The sequence below is a fragment of the Pholis gunnellus genome (assembly GCF_910591455.1).
Source record: "Pholis gunnellus genome assembly, chromosome: 22".
Classification (NCBI taxonomy): domain Eukaryota; kingdom Metazoa; phylum Chordata; class Actinopteri; order Perciformes; family Pholidae; genus Pholis; species Pholis gunnellus.
The window spans coordinates 16,370,968-16,392,587 of record NC_136549.1 but is presented as its reverse complement, the minus strand read 5'-3'; the positions used below and the strand labels follow the sequence as shown (position 1 = coordinate 16,392,587).

Sequence of the window (21,620 nt, the reverse complement as noted above, 5' to 3'; positions counted from 1 at the left end):
AAACACCTTCTGTGAGTACAACTAAACCTTTCACCTTTTCTCCGTGAGTGTGTGTGTGTGTGTGTGTGTGTGTGTGTGTGAACATTACGAGGTGGAGAAACCTCATAAAGCAAACAGAATCACCAGAGCAGGAAGTCGTTCTTACCACCAGAGGAGCCTCTTCCTCCGACTCACGAGCTTGTTAAGAGGTTAAAAAGGGTGGACACTGTCAATGTGAGGTGTATGTGTCGTATATACAGCCTGGGTGTATATACAGTACCATGGGAATACGCACACACTCACACACACACACACACACACACACAGATAAGACACACACACAAACAAGACACCACGAAGAAGAATCCATCTTGTTTGAATGAACATCCGAAACAGAGCTATCCTTCAGCCGGACCACCAAACCCAACGCAGCAGCCAATGAGAGCAGACGGCTGGATTCACTCCTCTGATTGGTTAAAGATATATAAATAAAAAAGGGCCACTCTCCAGCAGGAAGTGTGTGTGTGTGTGTGTGTCTGCGGTAAATGAGTGTGTACACGCATCGAAGCCAAAACCAATCTGGTTTTCAGAGCGATTTTCCTCAATTTTCTGCGACGCATCGAAAGCTAAAATGTTTTTTTTTTTTCCATTTTTACGCAACGTGGTGAATAAAATCAGGCGCCCGCCCGCCGTCGCTCTTTCTGTCACGTTCTGTGAAAAATGCACAAATCGAATGTCGTACTAATTTAGGCCGCGTGTGTGTGTGTGTGTGTTTGTTTTTTTACCTTTAAAAGTGCAGCACACGAGCTCTGCGTCTATGAGAGCTCTTCTTCATGGCTCTTTATTATGATATAAAAGGTTTATTTCGCTGCTCCATTTTCTCCCCTCGGTGGGTTTGACCACACAAACGTTTCAGGGTAATACTTCAGTAATACTTCAGTAATACTTCAGTAATACTTCAGTAATACTTCAGTAATACTTCAGTCCGTTTACGATGCAAACAAATAGTTACTGCAGAGAATCGTACGGCCGTTTTTCAATTTCCTTGATTTCTTTTCCTTTTCTCTTCCTTCCTGCCTGCATTTCCTTTCCTCACCCTTTTTTCCTTTCTCTCGACCATTTTCTCTGCTCTTCTTTTCCTCCCCCTTTCACTTCCCTTTATCCTCTTTTCCATTTCCTTTCCTTGCTTCTGGGTCCTTTCCTTTCCTTTTTTCTTCCATGTATTTTTCCTTTCTTCACTTCCCCTTCCCCATCACATATTTCCCTTTATTTTACCATTTTGTTTCTCTGTTTCTTTCTTTTCCTTCACTGTCTTTTCTTTCCTATTCCCTCTTTTCCTTTCCTCACATCCTTTATAAACATCTTTCATGCCTAATGCTTCCTTATTTCCTTCTCTTTTTCCATTTCCTCTTCTTTGCTTCCCTGCACTTTAGATCTGTTTTCCTCTTTTCCAATTTCCCACATATTAACTCCCTTTCCTTCCTCTTTTTCGATTCCCTGACTTCTTTCTCTCCATTTCTTCTCTTGCCTTTTACTCTTCCTCCTTTCCTTCTCTTTTATCCTTTTATTTCTTTTCCTCTTCTTCCTTTCCTCCCTTCCACTTTCCAATTTCTTAGTTTCCCTCCTCTTTTCCATTGTTTCCTTTCATTTCCTGCCTCTGTTATCTTTTCCTTACCTCCTTTTCTTTCTTTCTTTCCCCCCCCCCTCTCTCTCTCTCTCTGCTACCTCTTTTCCCCCCTTTTCTCAAAGCAACTCAACCCCAACTCTTACTTGCATTTGTCAAAAGTTATCTCCCTCATTGAACATTTATTTTTTAGGCGTGATATAAAAGTATATATCCGGGTTAGAGAGAGAAGGCAAAGAAAGAGACAAACACCATCTACTCCCCGCATCACAGTCGGAGTATCCGGGCTGTGCAGATGGTACGTGAGTGTGTGAGCGACTACATATGTGTGCGAGGACGCATGTGTGTGTGTGTGTGTGTGTGTGCATGCTCCATGTGGCCTGTATGGCAGCGCCGGGCTGCACCAGGCTGGCGTTGGCTGTGTCTAATTGAATGCTCATTGGTGTAATTGAAGCCTCTCAGCTCTGCAGCTCCTCGTGTTAAAGACTGGGACCAGATGTCATTCAGCTGTGTCACATCTCCTGCCAATCACTAATGCTCTCTCTCTCTCTCTCTCTCTCTCTCTCTCTCTCTCTCTCTCTCTCTCGCAGATGGAGGACCAACAGATCTCCAGATTCAGACGCCGTTACTCGCCCTCGCTTCCAAAAAAATCCCAGAGCCTGTTTTTTTCCGTGCGAGTGTGCGTTTTGTGAGGAAAATGTGTGTTTGAGCCTCGACAGCACAGTGTGCAAAAAATAACAAAAACCGGAGGACACAAGACGGCTGCTCGCCACTTTGAAAGAGCGAAACTCCCATCGTGCTCAGATAGCGCTATTGTTTCTCACTCGTCGCCTGACTAAGCAGCGTACAATTAGTAGCTCGCTGAGAAGAGAGGAGGAAGGTTGGCGTAAAGGTGAGATGAAGAAGGTGGGAGGTGCAAGAAAAAAGAAAAGAAAAAAGAGAGAGAGAGGCTTAAAATAAATTGAGAAGAGAGAGAAAGAGCAAGAAAGACGAGCAGAGTTTAATGGAAAGAGAAGAAGAAGTCAGAGATGATGATGAGAGCGAGTATCCACGGGTCCCGGAAAGTCTTAAATAAATCTACATTTTAAGCCCTAAAAAATGATATTTCTTAAAGACAGAGATTTTATCTTGTTCAACATTTAATAGGAGGCTTCTTGGCTCGCTGCAGGCTCAGATTAATACAGAACTGGGTTAATACAATATGCATGTTTTATTGCGGCAGCCTTACTTAGGAGAATTGGACTGTCCCTTCCCACTTTAAATTTCCTTTTTCTTGTGTCCTTCCTTCTTAAGAGTTTGAAAAAGTTTCACCGAGCTAATATTCACTGCAGCTTTTATGAGCTTTATTTCCCTCTTTTTTTCCCACTTCTTTGACTGCAGATATACTCTTGAAGAGAGAAAACATGGAAGTGCAGATGACAGATCACAGTGAGGGAGCAGTAGATGGCGCCAGCCCGCAGTGCAAAGACATCCACCAACAAGCCACCCGCTTTTAACCATTTTTTCTCCACTCCCTTCTTCTCTCTCTCTCTCTTTTTATTTTTCCGATTCATCCATCCCAGAGCCTCGGCGCTACCGCTATACACGCCCAGGGCACAGCTCTTGTCTGGCCTCATTAAAAGATCAAGACAATTCTTAGCAACGGTTAATAAATCTTCGGGGCAAAGATCTCTCTTAACTCCCGACACGCGAGTTCATCTGCTATGCTCTTTGGTCCTTCTTTTAGAAGTCTGCGAACAAAAAAAGAAGAAAAAAATAACAAGAGAGGCGCAACAAAGAGTCCATCGCCGTCGTGGATTCGTGGATTAAACAAAAAAAAAAAAGAAGAAAGGAAAAAAAAGGAAGGAGTTTATCAACTGATTTCTTTTGACTCACCGGCCATCTGCTGGATCCCGCTGAAGGCTCCCAGGTTACTGGAGGAAGTCGCCTGCTGGAGCAACTGATGGGAAACAAAAAAGAAAAGGAAAGAGAGGAGGAGAGGAGGAGAGAGAAGAGGGAGAAACAGAGTGAGCCGTGTGGATGCAGCAAGCTCGACACATGTCTGCACAATGCTACACGGAGAAGCTAAACTGGTAATTTAGCAATGCGGGTCTGTTGCCTCGGTGCTCGATGAGTAAATGAGCTGCTAATACAGCTTGATCTCTCCTCTAAGCAAACACTGTTAGTATTCCGCCGTGATTCTTCCAGACAAGTTGAGCATGAAAGCTCTAATCTAGCCGACTAATTAGATTCCAAAAACAAAAGTGGAATACTGATGCTGTCAGGAAAAGAAAAATCATCCTTCAAAGAGTTGAATTAACGGCGAATTAACATCTTGTTTCTATTGTTTGTGTAGAATATAGAGCTTAATCTTCTCAAAAGAGTGAAGAAAGAGGATTGAAAGAGCAGGAAGCCGGGAGCCCAAATCCACAAAAACACTTTTTACCCCCAAAAAGATAAATCAATATTCAGTAAAGGTGGGATGTTTGCCTGAGCTCTGTTCTCTCGTTGAACAGACAGGTGTTAATTGCTCTTAGAGTCAAACAAATTGAGAATCGAAAGACTATTGACGTGTGTTTTAAGGAGAGTTTGGGCTGTTTAATTTAGACGCTAAGAGCAATGAGTCGAGGGTTAGTGCCCAGACCTTCCTGAAGAGAACGAGGCTCTGAAAAGGCAAAATGGCTGCAGAGACACGAGGAGGGAATGAGGTTTCTGAACTCTGCTTTAAAAAAGAAATAAAATACAAATCCCCCCAATCAAACAAATCAACCGATGGCGGCCTCAGATGTCTGTGCAGCCGAGCTGCTGCAGGATTTATCAAATTGGGGCTCAGTGGACTCCCGAAGGGGTTCAACACTGTCCCCAGCCAGATCGTTTATTTGTTCAATCCTAACGAAAGTCTGAGGAAGTTACAATTAGCCTCGAATAAATCACAACAATTACAACGAAATAGGCCTCACTGTGAAAACCTGGTATCTCAGAAACACCAGTTTTAAGCTTTAAGACACATTTTTCAGTTAACTTTCTTTTAAAAGACGTATTTACCTTTAGAAGTAGGAGAACCTTACCAATCAATAAAAATAAATCAAATGCTTAAATGCTAAATGAACATATTTGGGGATGCATGCTGTCCTATGTTGCTGTTGACTGTAGTTGAGTCCACAATCTTTCCAGAACTTTACTGCTTTGAGTTAACGTGATCATAAGATAATTAACCTTTATGAACGTTCTGTATTTGGCAACTTTAGAGTAATTTTGAGTAAAAAACATTTAAAGCGGGCACTTTAACACTTCTTTCAAAAACAAAAAGTAGTTTCCATTGAACATCTTCCTCATGGAGAACATTATTGGCTTCTAGCAGCCTCAACCTGTTCAGAGACCTCGTTTCCTCGCCAGCCAACAATCCCAAGAGGATGGAGGAGAGGAGGAAGAGAACGAAAGAGAGCAGGGAGGAGGCGACAGGAGGCCAAGTGAGAGTGTTTAGGTTGTTTTTTTTTTTCAGGTTGGAAGGTTTTTCGATTGGGGAACTGACTGCGGCGGCGTTGGCCATGGGGCTGTAGTAAGGGGTGGAGGAGGTGATGGTGGTGGGCGACGCGGCGGCTCTCCTTACAGCCAGATACTGCGGGGTGAGGCCGCCCAGGCCCGTCAGGCTCCCCCAGGTGGTCGCACTGTTGAGCTGCTGCATCTGCTGCGCCAGCTGCTGCTGCAGACGCCGCTGCTCCTTGTCCTTCTGCGTGTCGGCGAACTTCACCACGATGGGAGACGAGCAGCCCTGCGTGGGAGGAAAAGGAGGGAGAGGAGGAGGAGAGGAGAGGAGAGGAGGAAAGAAAAAAATGAAGACAGAAGAGGAGTAAAGATGGAAAAAGGAGGTGAGAGAAGAGGAGACAAAACAGGGGAGGAAAGAAGAGAGGAAATGGGAGAGAGGAGGAAGATAAAATGGGGTGAGGACAGGAAATAGAAAAAAGAAGAGAAGAGAAGGATAAATGAAAGAGGAGAGGAGACAAGATGAGGAAACAAGAGAAGAAGAGAAGAGAAAGGAGAGATAAGAGTAAAAAAAGGAAGAAAGAAGAGATGGAAGATTCAAAAAGGAAAAGAGGAGGCAAGAGAAGAAATGTGGAAAAAGAGGAGAAGAGGAGACAAGAGATAATTAGGGAATCAGGTCTGTGTTTACACACTTTATACTGTATTTATACGACGATAACAAAATGATTCATGTACGAGCATATCATGAAAGTTAAATCTTATAAAAACATCTTATATTAAACTTTACATCAGCTAGGAAAAAGAAATATCTACTCTCAATTAAGTTAAGAGACACACACACACACACACACACACACACACACACACACACACACACACACACACACACACACACACACACACACACACACACACACACACACACACACACTGCTGCTCTGAGGAATACAAATTCGGACAATTAGAAACACTTCTGTTCGTCCAAATCTCCAAATCTTCCTCTCAAAGTCTCTTTCTGGTCATCTCAATCCATCTCTCTTGGCCTTTCTACACACACACACACTCTCTCTCTTACACACACACACCATCACACACACACACACAGTATCACACACACACACACAAATCAAGTCTCTCTTCACATGAGATGATGAAATAGTTGGAGAACTCAGGAAATCTGTTTCTGGTGAAACCGTTCTGGACTCACAGATAACTGAGCCCCTTGTGGGGGAGAGAAGAAAGCCCAGTGGCTTTAATGTCAAGTTTCCTGTGTGTCTGTGTGTGTGTGTGTGCATGTGTGTGTGTGCGTGTGCACTGTCACACACGGAGAAGGAGAAAAAAACACGAAAGACACAACGCTCCTGATGAAAGTTGCAGCGACGGCTGAAACACAGCGAAGCAGAAAAACGGCAAGTCGTAATCTATCACGCCGAGCCGATACTCAGACGCCGCAATCAAAGCCTAACTAGGGGGCAAATCCGTCGGAAACAAAGGCAATCTGCCACGGGAGGATAAAAACCTTTTGATTGAAACATTTAGTTCGAGGCACGATCCTCAGACTCGGCGGGGGGGGAAGGGAGGGATTCGGCTACTTTGCAGACAGCAGACAGCAGCAAACACAGCTACACGTCTCAACTCTGAGCGTCAAATCAACGCATTTACACAAGTCAGCGTACTTCCCAGAATGCATTGTCTTTCTTGCATGTATGCTAAATGAAAACGGCTGCCACTAATCTTTATTTTCATTACTATGTATCTATTTATTAATCCTTTGATTAATTGATTAATAATCTCGTTTATAAACTGTGACAAAATGCCCACAAAATGATTAAAACATTTGTTTACGATGATATAAAATAGAGAAAAGCAGCAAATCATCACATCGTTTTTCGATGAATTGATTTAAAGGTCGTATTTTGTGGAAGAACCTACGGTGGCCTTCAGGTACATTCGCCCAACAACATTCATGGTCGCTGTCCGTGGTGCTGATCAAAGCTTAATTTATCATATTTCATATTCATAAACTACTTTACTGCCTTTGTGCAAACCCTGTAAAGAAACAGGTCAAGTATTAAATGTATTATAAAGAAACGAAGGTTGAATATCATGTAAACTATTTGATTTGGCTGCAAAATATTTCGTCAAATGAAGATTTTTAAGACCTATTATTGTACGTGTTGCACCAGGAGCTGAACCCTCAGGATGTAGACCTCCTGTAGCCGATCCTAACTTATCCTGAAGATAATAAGACACGCAGTGACGATGCTACAAGACGGAGCAAAAAGGATACAATTTGACATCAGAACCAGTCATAATTCAGTTAATGTTCAATCTTAAAGTAGCCTCAATAGCAACATTTTTGCCACGGCTCAATTATCATGTGAGCGTCTCCTGTCCGTCCGTATTTACTGCGTCCCTCCACCAGTCATCTTCCCCTTTCATTCCGCCCGCCGACAGATAAAAGAGAGGTGACGATGGGAGAATTGCCTTCGGAGCGAGGGTGTCAAGTTTGGGGTCTCGCCGCTGCAGCGGATTCCCCTCGAGACAGGAGCTCCCCTATACCTGCTCTCTGCTAAATATCTCATTACTCCAGCTGACACCCGGGCAGCGGGGGAGGAGACGAGGCCCAGAATGAGAGTCCTGCCCCGGGAGAGGGGCCGAGGGGGGGGGGGGGGGTGGGCCTCTATACGCTCCGTGCATATACCGGTTCTCCCTCAACACCGGGGCTGCACTTTCAAGTTTTTCGGGGCGATTGGCCGGCTGCACAACTTTGCCCTTCAGTGATAAAAAAAACCCCAAAACTAAACAAACGCGCGGAGGGAAAGCGGCAGCTCGCGCCATCTGTTGGGTTTCTCTCATTGATTTTTATCCGTAGGGGATTTTTTTTAATAATTCAGCAATGATTAGTAACAGCTTGAACTTTTGTATATCAAACACTGTGTGACTTCTGTGCTAATCAGCCATTAGTGGGATGAAACTCCACTGTTCTGAGAAAATATTTCATGAAAGCCAAACTCCTTAAAGCTACAATATCTTTACACTTTCATGAAATCAAACCCCCGTTTTTGAGACTGTTTTTGGTCGACATTACTTCTGCAACAGCCTTTCTATGTATTTACCCTCTGTAACTACCTCTCTGTGTGGTAGCTTTCATTGCTAGTGGCGGGGTCCGCCATTCCTGTGCTGGATTCCCGTATTAAGTTACTGCTAACGCTTTAACTTCACATTTATCTGACAGCTTTAGTTGATTTCTGATTAATACAAAACACGGCTCATATTCAACAGCATAAAGTTAACTGATAGTAAAGTTAAACTATTGCTCCGCCTTTAGCAGTTATTAGTGATGCGTACGTATTAATGGGTCAATATTTACAATCCAATAATATAAATGGGCCATTTAATATAATATAATATAATTCTGCTTCCCTACTTTTGGTACTTTTAGTGTGTTTTGATGCTAATACTTTATTACTGAAGTCAAATATTGATTGCAGGACTTTTACATGTAACAGAGTATTCCTACACTGTGGTAATAGTACTTTTACTTCAGATTAAAGAGACTAAAGATTAAAGGAGTATGTTTGTCTGTTTCTCTGCTGTTGTATTTCTGACAAAGTATCTGCTCAGAGAGAGTTTGAATAGTATTAAACTGAAACTTACTGTTCCCACCATAAATGAACCCGGACTCAAATCTTTAGGGTTATAATTTTAATAAGCAAGAGAGGAAGACAAATCCCCCAAACTTAGAAACCCATTTGAACAGCTTAAACTAAGACAGAGACTCTGAAACGCTGAAAGCATATTGAGACTTTCTAAAAAACGACTACAGCAACAGATCCACTGCTCTAAAGCAAAGAGGGAAGAACTCATCCAGACTCCTGTTTCAGTATTTGAGGAGCCGGCTAATGTTTTTTAGGTATTTGTTGCTTCGGGGGAAAGAAAACAAACGCCGCTGGGTGAAATTACACCTCATGTTGTGAGCAACTAAAATCTGCAAACCATCTGATTTGTTTGGAATTGGTCACTTTTGAACACAAACGGCAGGGAGCACCACGAGGACTCTACCTCTCTTTGAGTCCCTCGTAGATCGTTAACATCATAACACGCTGCATGTATTAATAACTAATGCTGCCCCGATATGGGAAAACAACGTGGTGGTCATAAAATAAGTTGTTAGTGTTTGTCCTAAACGGTCTCTGGGTTCAGATATTTAGAAACAAACACGTCATTAACTGGATGTCGGCGCCGCGGCGTCGATTTATGTTTGACACTATTTCAGGAGCGAGATTGTTCAGCTGCAGATCGTCTCCCGTGTCGCAACAACTTTCACATCTGAAGGAGAAAATGAAGCGCTCCGAGTCCCACAGGAGACGTTTCTTCAGGGAAAACACTCCTTTTTCTGAAACGTTATTTTTGTCTTGTTTCGTACAATTTTTTGACAAATCTTGGATAAATAACTTTATAGCATATATCATAAAGTTTGGATCTCCGCAGAGACTGAAATGTGGATGTCAGTGACAGCCTATAGTTTAACTGAAGCTGCAGACATCGCAATAAGCACCTGGCACATGTGTAATTATGTAATTACAGCACATTTTCCCATTAAAATGACACCTCGTCAGCTGCTTCAGGCTGAAGGTTTGACCTCGTCTCACCGTCCACACGCCCCCCCCTAAAAAACTAAAAGTCAAACTTTCTCTCAGAGACAGAAGTTGCAGCCTCGTGATGGACTTCACCAGGAGTTCACTCGGCTAATAAAGCTGCCTGCGCTCCCTGAGGCCGACTCTCTGAGACAACCGTGAACGGAGCATTACGCATCACTTCCCAGCTTCCCCCCGTAAATGTACGCCTCGACACGAGGACACGCAAACTCAACTTATAAGCTCCGGTCCGTTTACCTTGAAAATCAAATCTCTCTCACTCTCTCTCTCTCTCGTAGCTTTCAAGAGAGTTTATGTGCTCTGAACCTCCTCCGTCTCATTTATTCACCACTCACTGAGCCTCTGAATGTCTAAACCATGTGATGTGCAGCGACTAAAAGGACAGCAGGAGGCTCTGTTCACTGCAGGAGTTTGCACGCCAAGTACTTTGTGCAAAAAAAAAAAGTTTTGCATACCGAGTCAAAATTAAGCATCAAAACCAGTAAGAGTTTGATCTCAGGCTCTTTTCTAACCTTTTTATCTTGTCTTGTTTTAATAATCTCATGCAAATACTAGTTAGGCGTTTGGAAAAGATCGTGGTTTGGGTTAAAATAAGTACGTTTGTTGCGTAAGAAGACTACCGAGGTCAACGTTGACCTGAATCCTGGGTGATAGTCTTGTTTGTTGACCCATCCGACCTTCTAGCTCTTTCTACTCCATCCGTTGCTCTGACTGTCTGATGACGACGTGGAAGGGTTTAAATTGGAGTCAGCTCACAGATGCTATAAGCTGCTTCAGCATCACACTGCGTCTGTTTTTTAACGATCTTTGAGTGAGAATGAGTCGTCGAAAACACTTAAATGTCATCAATTTTGCGACCCATATTTTTGCAGCAGTAGTTAAAAGTAGAGCAGACCCGAATACTGATAACGTTTAACAATACATCACCGAGGTTTTACGAGATCCTACCGTTTATTTTCTCCACCGAGCTATAAGACAGAACGACGTCTATACTTTGACCTTTTAGTTGTTTTGAGGGTGCTGCTGAGATGTGCTGAGCTACTACACTGCAGATACCGTTTCTAATATTTTGCCCCACTAAGATGCACATCAGTTAGGGTGGACAAAATAATAGAAACACCTCTCGGGATGATGAACACAAGTCAAACTGCAGCCTCCGAACTGAACTAACCTTCAACGAAGACAGGATTTACTACAGCACTGTGTTTAGCTGCGTATTACCCGAGGGTCCGTATCGAGCACATTCATGAGACCACCGGTGACAGAAACACAACTGACTCTGGCGTGAGGCTCTAAGTGAGACTCCTTCTGTTAAAAACACATGTGGGATCACCCGGCGTCTCGTACAACACCGCCCCTGATTAATCTAATCCAACATTTCCTCTCCGCCGTTTGTCTCCTCTCTCTCCACTACAGTTGACAGACGCGTTTGTTCGCTATTTAAACAGACGGCGCTCCGCCGTCCCTCATGCTCCACTTAAAGCTCTCGTCTACGCCCGCTTGAACGCTTGTGCGTCGACGGTGTGTGTGTGTGTGTGTGTGTGTGCAGCGAGAGTGTGTCTTCTAGTGTCATGTGGGAGGAGGGGGGAGGAGAAACAGAAATCAGTGATGACGGAAAATTGTGCACAAATACGACACAAATGAAGCCCACACACCTCTGTGTGCTCGTGTGTCTGCAGAGGTTGGACATGTCTCGCTCATATCCACTTTCATTAGGGCCCTGACATTCAGCCGGCGCCCCGCGTGCTTTTGCGTGCGCGCAAATGTGTGTACCTGAATGTCACGGCGTAATGAGAATGGATATGACAGCGACAGCGCACATTGGGTTTTTTTTTTCCCCTCCTCCTTCCTGACATGTACGCAACATTCTTGCTCCATCTAAGACAACGGGGCGCAACAGAGCCGAGACAATAACCGAACTCTATTTACCAGACCTCATTCCCTCATACGGACCCCAAGTAATTACTTTTAAATTGCAAAAACTGAGGAACATTAACAAACGGTTGCGGCAATTTGGGTGCGCCTGGGGCTAGACAGCTTGTTTTTTCAAATGGAAATGAAGGTGTTTTGCCATTGTCCACTGCAGTATCGTGTTCTGCTTTAAGGCTTTTTTTTCCTCTTCTCTTTCTGTTCGCTGGATAAAAGCGAAGGACGTTTGGCAGCGTTTGCCGAAGCCCATTGTGGCAGCCGAAACTGCTCAGAGAGGGGATAATTCTAGCTTAATGCTAACGCCGTCGGGAGGAGAGAGCGTCGCTCCTTCTACTCAGGAGGAGACGGACGCGCCGCCGCTCGGCCACATGAATCAACACAGACACTTAACAACACAAACATAAAAAAAAAAACCTCCACTTTCACACGCAGACCAACGGAGGGAGGAGCATGCGGGGTTTTTTTTTTTCCCCCCCGCCATGTCAGGGTCACGACACATCAATAGCGGCCGTGATTATCATGATCAGCTGTAATGAGGGGGCCACGGGGGTGAACGCCACTCGTCTCTTTTCTTTAACACGGCCTGTTATTACCATTTTTTTGTCTCTCTCTCCCTCTCGGTGTGACTCACACTCGTATTACACCGAGTAATTCTCTCCCAAATCACGGCCCTGTCATGCTGCCCTGTCACTGGCCCGACAATGTCGACAAAGGCGCCCTTTTTTTGGGACACACACACACACACACACACACACACACACACACACACACAAAGGAGCAGGGGCCGGGTCCCCATTACGGCGCCGCCGGGGTCGCCGTGCAGCTGATGAGGTCTGTGACGCCACCTGCACATTGTGGCCGTTGTGTCAAAGGTGTGTCGGGTTTTTTTTTTGGGTTCACAGTTTTGAGCCAAAGTTTGTTCTAGTTTGGAGATTTGTGACACAAAAGTCAGCGGCAGGGACGGGCCTCGTTTTATCGACACTCTTATCGATTCTCTTTGATTATATATATTATTATTCTTGTACGTAAACAAACAGCAATACAAGAAGTTCCCAAAATCTTTAAAATGCATTCACAGCTAAATTAGCTTAGCGATTAGCTTTCATCTATTAGCCTGTTGTTGTGATCTATCTCCGTGTGGCATCGTATGCGAGACAACTTCAAATAAGGCTCATTTATATTATCTGGTGAATTCTTACAGGGATTTTCTTCTCAATGATTGTGTCTATTAAATAACTGTTAAACTGCTCTAAACAATTAAAAGCAAGACATTCATTTAAGCCTGTAGATTAATGTGACGGCATTCAGACTCGAGCCGTGCTGGAGGTGTGATGAACATATGTTGGTGTGGTGAGTTTTACAGCACAGTAACAGAGTGAAGTGCACGTTTATTTATTTTTAAAAGGAGTGAAAGAAACAAGAGATTAGAGAGAGAGGTGAAGGAAGGGCAAGAGTACAGTACCTCCATAGTCTGAGACTGGTGCATGGCTTTGATTGCATTCTGTGCCATAGCTCTGGTGGAAAACGTGACAAACGCACATCCTGTAGGGAGGGGAGGAGAGGGAGGAAGGGATGGAGGGACAGTGGAAGGGAGGGGGGCAGGAGGAGGAGGAGGAGGAGGAGGAAGAGGAGGAGGAGGGGGGAAGACAAGAAAGAACAAAAACAAGACAAAAGGGTTGGACACGTCGTTGTTATAAAAAAAACAAAAACAAAAAAAAAACAGAGATTGATACAGAGAACAGCCCACAGGCGGTGACAACAGTGTTGTCAGTCGCCGTGGAAACAACAGCCGAAAAACAAGCACAGTGTCATGACAACCACATACCCCCCCCCCCCCCCCCCCCCCCCAACCCGTCACCATCACCTCGCCCCCCCCTCCACAGGACACCTGAGACAAACCACAATCACCACCGGGGCCATTTGATTGGCTCCTTCCTCGTCTCTTTGCGTCACCGCCTCTTTATTTGTCTCCTACACCGCCGGCCCGAATTACTCACACCCGAGTTCAACGGCTCTGATTTGAATTAATCGGGGGGGGGGGGCCTGTATTGTGCGTGTGATTGGTTGGCCCTCCTTTGTCAAAACAGGAAAAGAGACGTGGCGGACGGTGGCGAGCTAGAACAAAAAGATGAAGAATCGTATTAATTCAATCCACATGAGAGACGAGGAAGAGAGAGAGGAGGCGTGGTCGACCTCGTCCGTGACTGACACTGATTTCAGCCAATCAAGACGGGACTCAGCCGGAGGGCTTCATTTTGGGAGGGAGGCTGTTATTGGCTGGCTGTTTGTGTGTGGGGGGGGGGGGGGATGGAAGGTTGTGTTTGTCTGGCTGGTTAGGGAGTGATTAGAGGAGATAATGTGAGAAGTGCTTCAACAACCCCCCGGACTAATAATATGCTAACAAACTCACCAAGCCATGTTAGCGCAGCCAGGCCTGAACTGATTACACTCACATGCTTCCACACACACACACACACACACACACACACACACACACACACACACACACACACACACACACACACACACACACACACGCACACGTCCAGGTACGGCTGGCTGACTCGTGGTTTGGCAATAGGGGGGGAGAAAAAAACAAAAAAACTAATAGCCTTTGTCATCAGATAGACTCTCCCTGGGTGTGAGGATGGGAGGGAAAGGGCAGAGAGTAAAAAGAGAGAGAGAGGAGGAAAGATAATGCAACACGGAGAGAGAGAGAGGACGGACAGATGTGTGGAGGAAATAGATGCGATCGTTGCCCTCGTCTACCTCTATCAAAAGCCGGCTCGCCGCTGTGATAGAACGAGGCTGGGAGTGACGGATGGTCAGTTACATCCGCTACACAGATTTCATTCAGGGGCCTGTTCTCTGAGAACAGAGAGGCTTGTCCCTGTAGAGGCCATGCATCGCTGCAGGAATGATAATAGTAATAATAATGTCTTTTTTTGGGGCAAAAATCTTTCCGATAACCTCACTGTGTACATTCAGCTAAGTCTGATGTGCCAGATGCAAGACAGGTGGGCTTCTTTAGAGTGGATTGGATGCCCTTTGTGGCCCATACTGACCTGTCTTAAAGCTGCATTCTCTCTAATGTCCACCAGGGGGCGACTCCTCTGGTTGTATAGAAGTCTATGAGAAAATGACTCTACTTCTCTCTTGATTTATTACCTCAGTAAACATTGTAAACATGAGTTTATGGTCTCAATCTCTAGTTTCAAGTCTTCTTCAATACAGCATGATGTTCATTTAGTAAATGATGGTCCATTTAGAGTCACACAGACCATAAAGCAGAGGATGCTTTAACAATGTGTAGATTCATTGTTGGTCTCTTTTAAGCATAATCTTTAACTAACCCTAAGAAAGGAGTTTTAGTTGCCTGAAGTTATCTCGCCCTTCAAACAAGAGAGAAAAGCCCTTACGAGCTGCTTTTTTAACGGTTATTCGAGATGGTTTTGGAAAGCTCAAATGATGATGTCCAGCCCAAAGAGGCAACAAATGGGAAAATACTCTTATAATAGTTTGAATGCGTTTTGGTGAGATCTACTGGATGTACATAATTCACTCACCTTTCATATAAACCTGCCTTGCTGAGTTAACATGAGAGAGGTAAGGATGTAATAAAAAGAGACTGAAGGTTACAGATTCTGCGGCGCTGACCTAGTAAACATTGAGATGCGTCCTTTACGCTGCAGCTCCAGCTGCTTTTTACCGTAGATAGGACATTCAGAAAAAGGGGGTCAATCCTTCAACTGATTCTATTTTAGACGGGCCACATGCTGTCATTTAACCGCTTAGTTTCCAGCAGGGTGCCCCAGTTCCGGAGGGTGGGGGGTCTGCTTCTATTTGGGTTAGCCCTCCAGAACTGGTCCTCACGGGTCACGACTGTTTACCAAACTGGTCAGCGACAACGTCATCGGCTTTCATCTAATAATGCAAACTCCTCCGTTTGCCTCCAATTGGCAGATTTTTTTTTTACCCCTCTCTCTAAAATAACATTTCTGTCTTTAGCCGGTTTCTGCAGCTCGAAGCTTCTAAATAAAGAACTCCTCCGCGTGCGAACATTGATTCATTAATGTCAAAGCTCTTAACTGGCTGGTTCGTTCATGTCTCAGAGAGACGTTTCGTGGCTTGAGCGCTAAAAATACCTCACGGGCCGCATTTCTGTCGTCAGCGGAGAACCAAACAGTCCTTTAATGAAAGTAGGGTAGGTCCCAAGGCCCAGCCATCCACTGGTGGGGTGATCCATATTTTATTAATAGTGGGATGGCGGCGCTCTCTTCTGATTGATACCGCGCTTTAACGGGAGCTCAGCTAGGTGGGACTGAGGGCCCTCTGGGACTCGCAGGCACATCGGAATCCTTAAAGGCCTATTTATTTCCAACCTGGTTAAGTTTCTCTGTTCACTACCCAGAGCCGAGCTGGACTACCAGCGTCTCCTCTACGCTAAGTGGTTTGTATCAGTTCTGCAGAAAAAAACGCAGATCCGGCCGTCGCGTCTGAAATATTCATGAGGACAAAAGAGAAGGAGCTGAAAAAGGGGATGGAAGAAGGAAACGGGGATGGGAATGGAAGGAGGCCGATGTGGGATGTCTGTGGAAAAAAAAAAAAAAGAGGACAAATTGATGCAAGAGAAGATTCTAGGACAGCGAGGGTGAATAGATGGAGACGGGGAGGAGGGAGGAGGGAGGAGGAGGGGGGTGTTGCTGAGTGTAGAAGCAAAGGAGCATGGGAGTTTGAGTGGTTTAGTTTCAGGCAAAGGTTCTAGAGAGACAACCTTGAGGAGAAAAAGAAAGAAGACACATTGAGAAAAATAAGTCAACGATAAAACATCCATAACGTCCGACAACCACAGAAAAAAAAGAAAAGAAGATATATATATATATATATATATACGTGACCGACAGATTCACATGGAACCTCCGTGACGTTGACAGCGACAGCTGGAGTGACAGGAGGAGGACAGAGTTTGAAAAGCCCCTCCACATCCTCAGCACACATTGAATCCACAAAGGGGGAGAAAGGGAGGAGGGGGGGAGGGGAGAGGTAAGGAGTATTGGGAAGAGAGTAGAAATGATTGGGGTGTGTTAGTGGGGCGGGATGGAGGGGTCCCTGTCCCGACGACAAGAGCTATTTATAGAGCTAGAATAGCTGAGATTTGGATTGATGGATGAGTTGGAAGCGCTTCACGTGTCGACCTTATGATCCACTGAAACGACGACTTCGGTTATTTTAAACTCCGTAATCTTAGTTTGTTGGGAGAACTCAGAAGTGGACGAATCCAATTGGTTCGACAGCTTGTAAACGGGCCCGTTTCTGGATTTTAAAACCGGCCCCGGAGCACTTTGTTTACGAGTACATTATGTCGCCCCTCAACGTTCGCCAATTACATGAAGCACACATGGCACGAATTCAACGCTTGGACCGTTCGCCTCCGCCGGATGAGGAGGCAGCTCGCTCGCTCTTCTCCAAAAAAATCGAGTGAAGCAACTCAAAACTCACTCTTTGTGGCGACGGATAATTATTCACTTCTTCTGTGGTGGAGAAAAGGAAAAGAGCTGCGAACACACTGATGTGTTTTATTCGTAATCATCATTTGGCGTCTTTTGTTCAATTAAGAAAAGGGTTCCTCAAAAAAGTATCAAATCATACCCGACCCTACTGCTTTCTGTGGCATTCTCCCAAAACAATAACTTTATATATTATGTATATTTACTTACTTTACTGACTTCCTATGTGGCCTAAAGAATATCAGGAAAAACACTGATCGAACAATGAATCCTTTACGTTTGTTTCGTCTTTTTCAGACCAATTGAGGAAAGAAAAATGACTGAAATCTAAATCCTGCTCTGTAAAAATATGACAAACCCAAAGCGTACTGTAAACGCAACGAGCAGCAACTCTCGTCTCCGGGTTTGAACTGCCCTCCGCCTCAGTATGGAAGCATCAAAGAGCTTAAGGGCTGGCTTACGGTGAGGCTGAACCGGAACGGCAGGGCAGGTGAAGGATGTGAATGGAGGTTAGGAGGTCGGAGGAGGAAAAGGGGGGGGGGGCTGAGGCTGAGAGAGCAAGAGGGGGGAGAAAAAAGAGAGAGAGAGAGAGAGAGAGAGAGAGGAAAAGAGATATATAGAGCGAAAAGGAGAAGCATGCATTCACAGTGGCCACAACAGCCTCAAGATGTCGCTCCAGTTCATTCGTATTTACATCTCAAAGGGAAAACTTGCCACCTTTTGATAGGACGTTAAATCACTGTTGATGGTAAATTATGTCGATTAAAGCAAGAAAAATCCCCGAGTGCGTGCTGTACTGAACTAGAAAGCTGAGTTCTCCTGCCAAGCAAGAGCCTACATGTACCAGGATGCATTGCGTGTCACATCGTCTCGCTGATACAGCTCCAGTAATAAACGTCTGAATGTCCCAGACTACGTCAAATAACGCCGCTGGATGCAGGAAGAACAACAGATTTTTGCTGCTGCCGACTCTTAGCTTTCTCAATATAGAATTTATCGCTTCAATTACGTTTATTCACCATCAACAGTCACCGGGCATCCACACAAAAAGGTGTCAAATTTTAAACGTGACTCTCTCAAAACCTTGAAGGAAATCTGGGAATTTTCCAAGAAGCCGCCGGTTGAAAAACAGGATCTGAATCAATTTTTATTTTTATTTTTTTAGAAAGGAAGCGGTTTAAACCAGCTGCGTCCTGACGTTTGTGTCTCCCACACTCTTTTTTTTTGCTGCAGGTAGACACTAATCACCAAAGTTTACAGTAAACAACATCTTCTTGTGACATTGACAGCTCAGGGAAAACTTCCCGTCGTAAACAGTGGAGAGAAGGATGGTTGAAAACGTGCAAATGAGCTCGTTATTATGCAGCAAAATACATCTAAGTCAAAGACGGAATAAATGGTTAAATAAGAAAAAAGGTTGGAGTGATGTTTTTTCTTTTAATGATTCAATAACTGGGATAAATTCCTAGATTTTTAGATACAGGACCGTACAAATAAATGAGCCAATGCTTTGTTTGTTTCTTCAACCGGCCGACTCTCGTCACACAGCGATAAAGTAAAAGACTTCCTGCAGGACTTTGAGTCTGAGTCGCTTCAGAGTCGACACAATGATACAGAAACGGCCGCTGGAGGCCGTTCTGGTAATAAATAAAAACACATGGAGCAGCATTACGTGTGGATGGACGTGAGTCGGAGTGACACACACCTCTGCTCAGTCCGTCGGGCCCCCTGAGGATCCGGCACTCCTCGATCTGTCCGAACGCAGAGAACATGACCCGGATGTCGTTCTCGTTGCACTTCTTCGACACCATGCCGATGAACAACTTCCTGTCTTCCACCGCTGCAGAGTGGAGAAGAAGAAGAAGAAGAAGAAGAAGAAGAAAGGTGTGAACGGAGGGGAGGACCACACGTTTTAAAGACCGTTCTATTGGCAGCAAGTGATCAAGTGATTAGTGAACAACTAATTCAGGCAATCGGCTAATCGGCTAAGCTAAAAACAAACACTACCTGGTCTGTTGCAGGACACATTTTGGTGAACATCCAGAGAGAAGTTTGGTCTCATTTTGAACCGGAGCATCTGCAGAATAATCCCTTATACCAGACATGTTATGTTCCACTAACGTCGGGTACGTTACGAGATAAAACAGATCCTTTGTTTCTGTTGTGCTTTGGTGCAATGTTGACTGTAAAGGATCGTCTTTGTTTGCGAGGGGTGTAGTTGAGTATTTCTTGTATTTCTTTCATGCATTGTTTTCTCTGAACTGTGCATTTCTTTAAGGAATGGTAAAGATAATTTAGGAAGTTTGTTTCTACACTTTCTTGCAAAGAGTTAGATGTGAAGATCAAAGTGAAACGTGTGTAATTAGTGAGCTTTAGAGGTGCTGGTTGGTGGATTCTGTCACCTTTGCACAGAGCTAGGCTAGCTGTTTCCCTTTGGTTCCAGTCTTTGTGCTAAGCTAAGCTAACCAGCCGCAGTAGCTTCATATTTAACAATGTGACTCTGCAGGTATTTCCTTTGACTGCACACGTATTTGTTTGCGCATCGTGTCCCATTGCACTGGAGTTCACTGCAACAATAAAATAAAAATAAAACAGGGGAAGAAGAAGGAAAGAACAAAGAGAAAGAGAAAGAAACATTTTCAACACAAAGACCAAAAAAGTAAAAGATAAAACCGAAACAGAAAATGGAATGAGACAGAACAAAACACAGATCAAAAGAAACAAAGACGGAGAGGAGGAGAGGGAGGGAGAGAGATGAAGACAGACAGAGTTCATGTATTTCATCATGCCATCTGCGAGGCTCTGATCAATGTCTCGTTATCACTTCAACACAGACTGCTCGCTGAGACTCTCCAGCTTGTCTCCTCTCGCCCTCTTCCTCCCCATACCCTCCTTCCTTTTCTTCCTTTATTGATTCCTCCTCCCTTTCTCCAGTCGCTGACACAATCCCTCCCTCTCCGGTGCAATCTCCAGGAATGCGATCCGGCTGCAGGTGTGTGTGTGTGTGTGTGTGTGTACGCTGAGAAACTTCAGCTTTCAGCGAGGTTCAGTGCGAGGTTCAATCCTCATCGCTCGCAGAAACAATACGAGTGTGTGTGTGTGTGTGTGTGTGTTTACGCGTTCCCATCGCATTCAATGTAATGCTAATCCAATTCATTTTTAATGAGGAAACTGTCAGCTCTTACCGCGAGGCGAAAGAGATAAGCGGTCTGTTGCACTCTGGGAAATCAATAGCACACTTGTTTATTTTGCTGTTTGAATTGTTTGTGTGTTTAAAAGACAAACCGTCGGGATACGCTGCCAAGATAAGTGTTGTTTCAAAAAGCTTTAACTCCTTTGTACACAGCGTGTGTGTGTGTGTGTGTGTGTGTGTGTGCATCACTCCAGAGGAAGATTACCACAAGTCTAACAGCAATGTAATTAATTTACTCTGTGTCGATAGAAAAGACAGAGAGCAGATATCGTTACAATTGACTGTTTCTGTTTCTCGGGCGAGGCGTGCAGGCGGGCGGAGGTTCCCGATAAGACTCATAAAGCCGGCTCTGGGACGATCTGGATTCAGCTTTGCATTCTGGGATAAGAACTGGAGCAGAACTGGCTTCCTGCTGTGCGCTTCTTTACACATTGAGAGGAAGAGAGCGCAGCGAAAAGAAACACAGCCACGGCGCTAGATTCCTCTGTTATCATGTCTCCATCTTTTCCTCTCCTTCCGTCTCCTCCGCTGACTAAACTAATAAACCTCTGAGCAGCCATTCGTCACCGTAACAGCGACTCCAACACCGGGTTTATTAAAGGTCATTACCATTAACTGGATGGGTATGTTACGTATGGTCTGCTCTATATTTCACCGTTCTGGCTCTGAGTGGTGGCTGCTTTATTAAGTTCCCCCATCGTTACCCCGACGGTTATGTCTTATAAAGTCGCCATATTTCAGCGGAGCGGATGATGGCTTTTATAAGGATTCCTCCACTGCCTTGCCGGGATACTGTGGTTGTATTGTATTCCCCCCCGCAGTGGACAGTCACACAGCAGCTCTTTGTCTCCGCCAGAAGGACTCCTCTCATGTAAAGTTATGGCAAAGCTGCTGCTTTTAGTTTTAGGAAAAAAACACCTTTAAAAAAACGACCTGCAATTGGATTTTAATGGTCACTTCATCCAATAACGGTTTTATCCATTTGTCATATTCTGCTCAATTACTCAGCTTTAAGGGTCAGTTCAACCAAATTGCAAATAAATAAATAAACTCTCACTCAACCGTGCAAATGATTTCACTTTCAGTTAATTTGCCAAAATGTTCAGATATCTGCTCTGCTGCAGCGACGTACTGAGCTCCTTCAGCCAGAATGATTCTAAAAAACCCAAACTGTCAGCTGTGATGTCTCAGGATTCAAAGCAGGAATCTGGTAGTTTATTAGATTTTATTTTCTCGTGGCTCGGCAGCAAACGTCTTCAAATATC

The 21,620-nt window shown here is 44.5% G+C and overlaps 1 protein-coding gene across 1 annotated transcript in view; it reads right to left on the bottom strand.

The window, feature by feature from the left end:
• Positions 1 to 21,620, bottom strand: part of celf2 (cugbp, Elav-like family member 2) — a gene marked incomplete at its 5' end in the record, with an annotated part of 111,236 nt that overhangs the window by 13,493 nt on the left and 76,123 nt on the right. The window contains 4 exons of the mRNA XM_079184090.1: positions 3,479 to 3,542; positions 5,193 to 5,354; positions 13,118 to 13,197; positions 18,868 to 19,002. Coding sequence (XP_079040216.1) covers positions 3,479 to 3,542; positions 5,193 to 5,354; positions 13,118 to 13,197; positions 18,868 to 19,002 — 441 coding nt within the window. The remainder of the gene's footprint in view (positions 1 to 3,478; positions 3,543 to 5,192; positions 5,355 to 13,117; positions 13,198 to 18,867; positions 19,003 to 21,620) is intronic.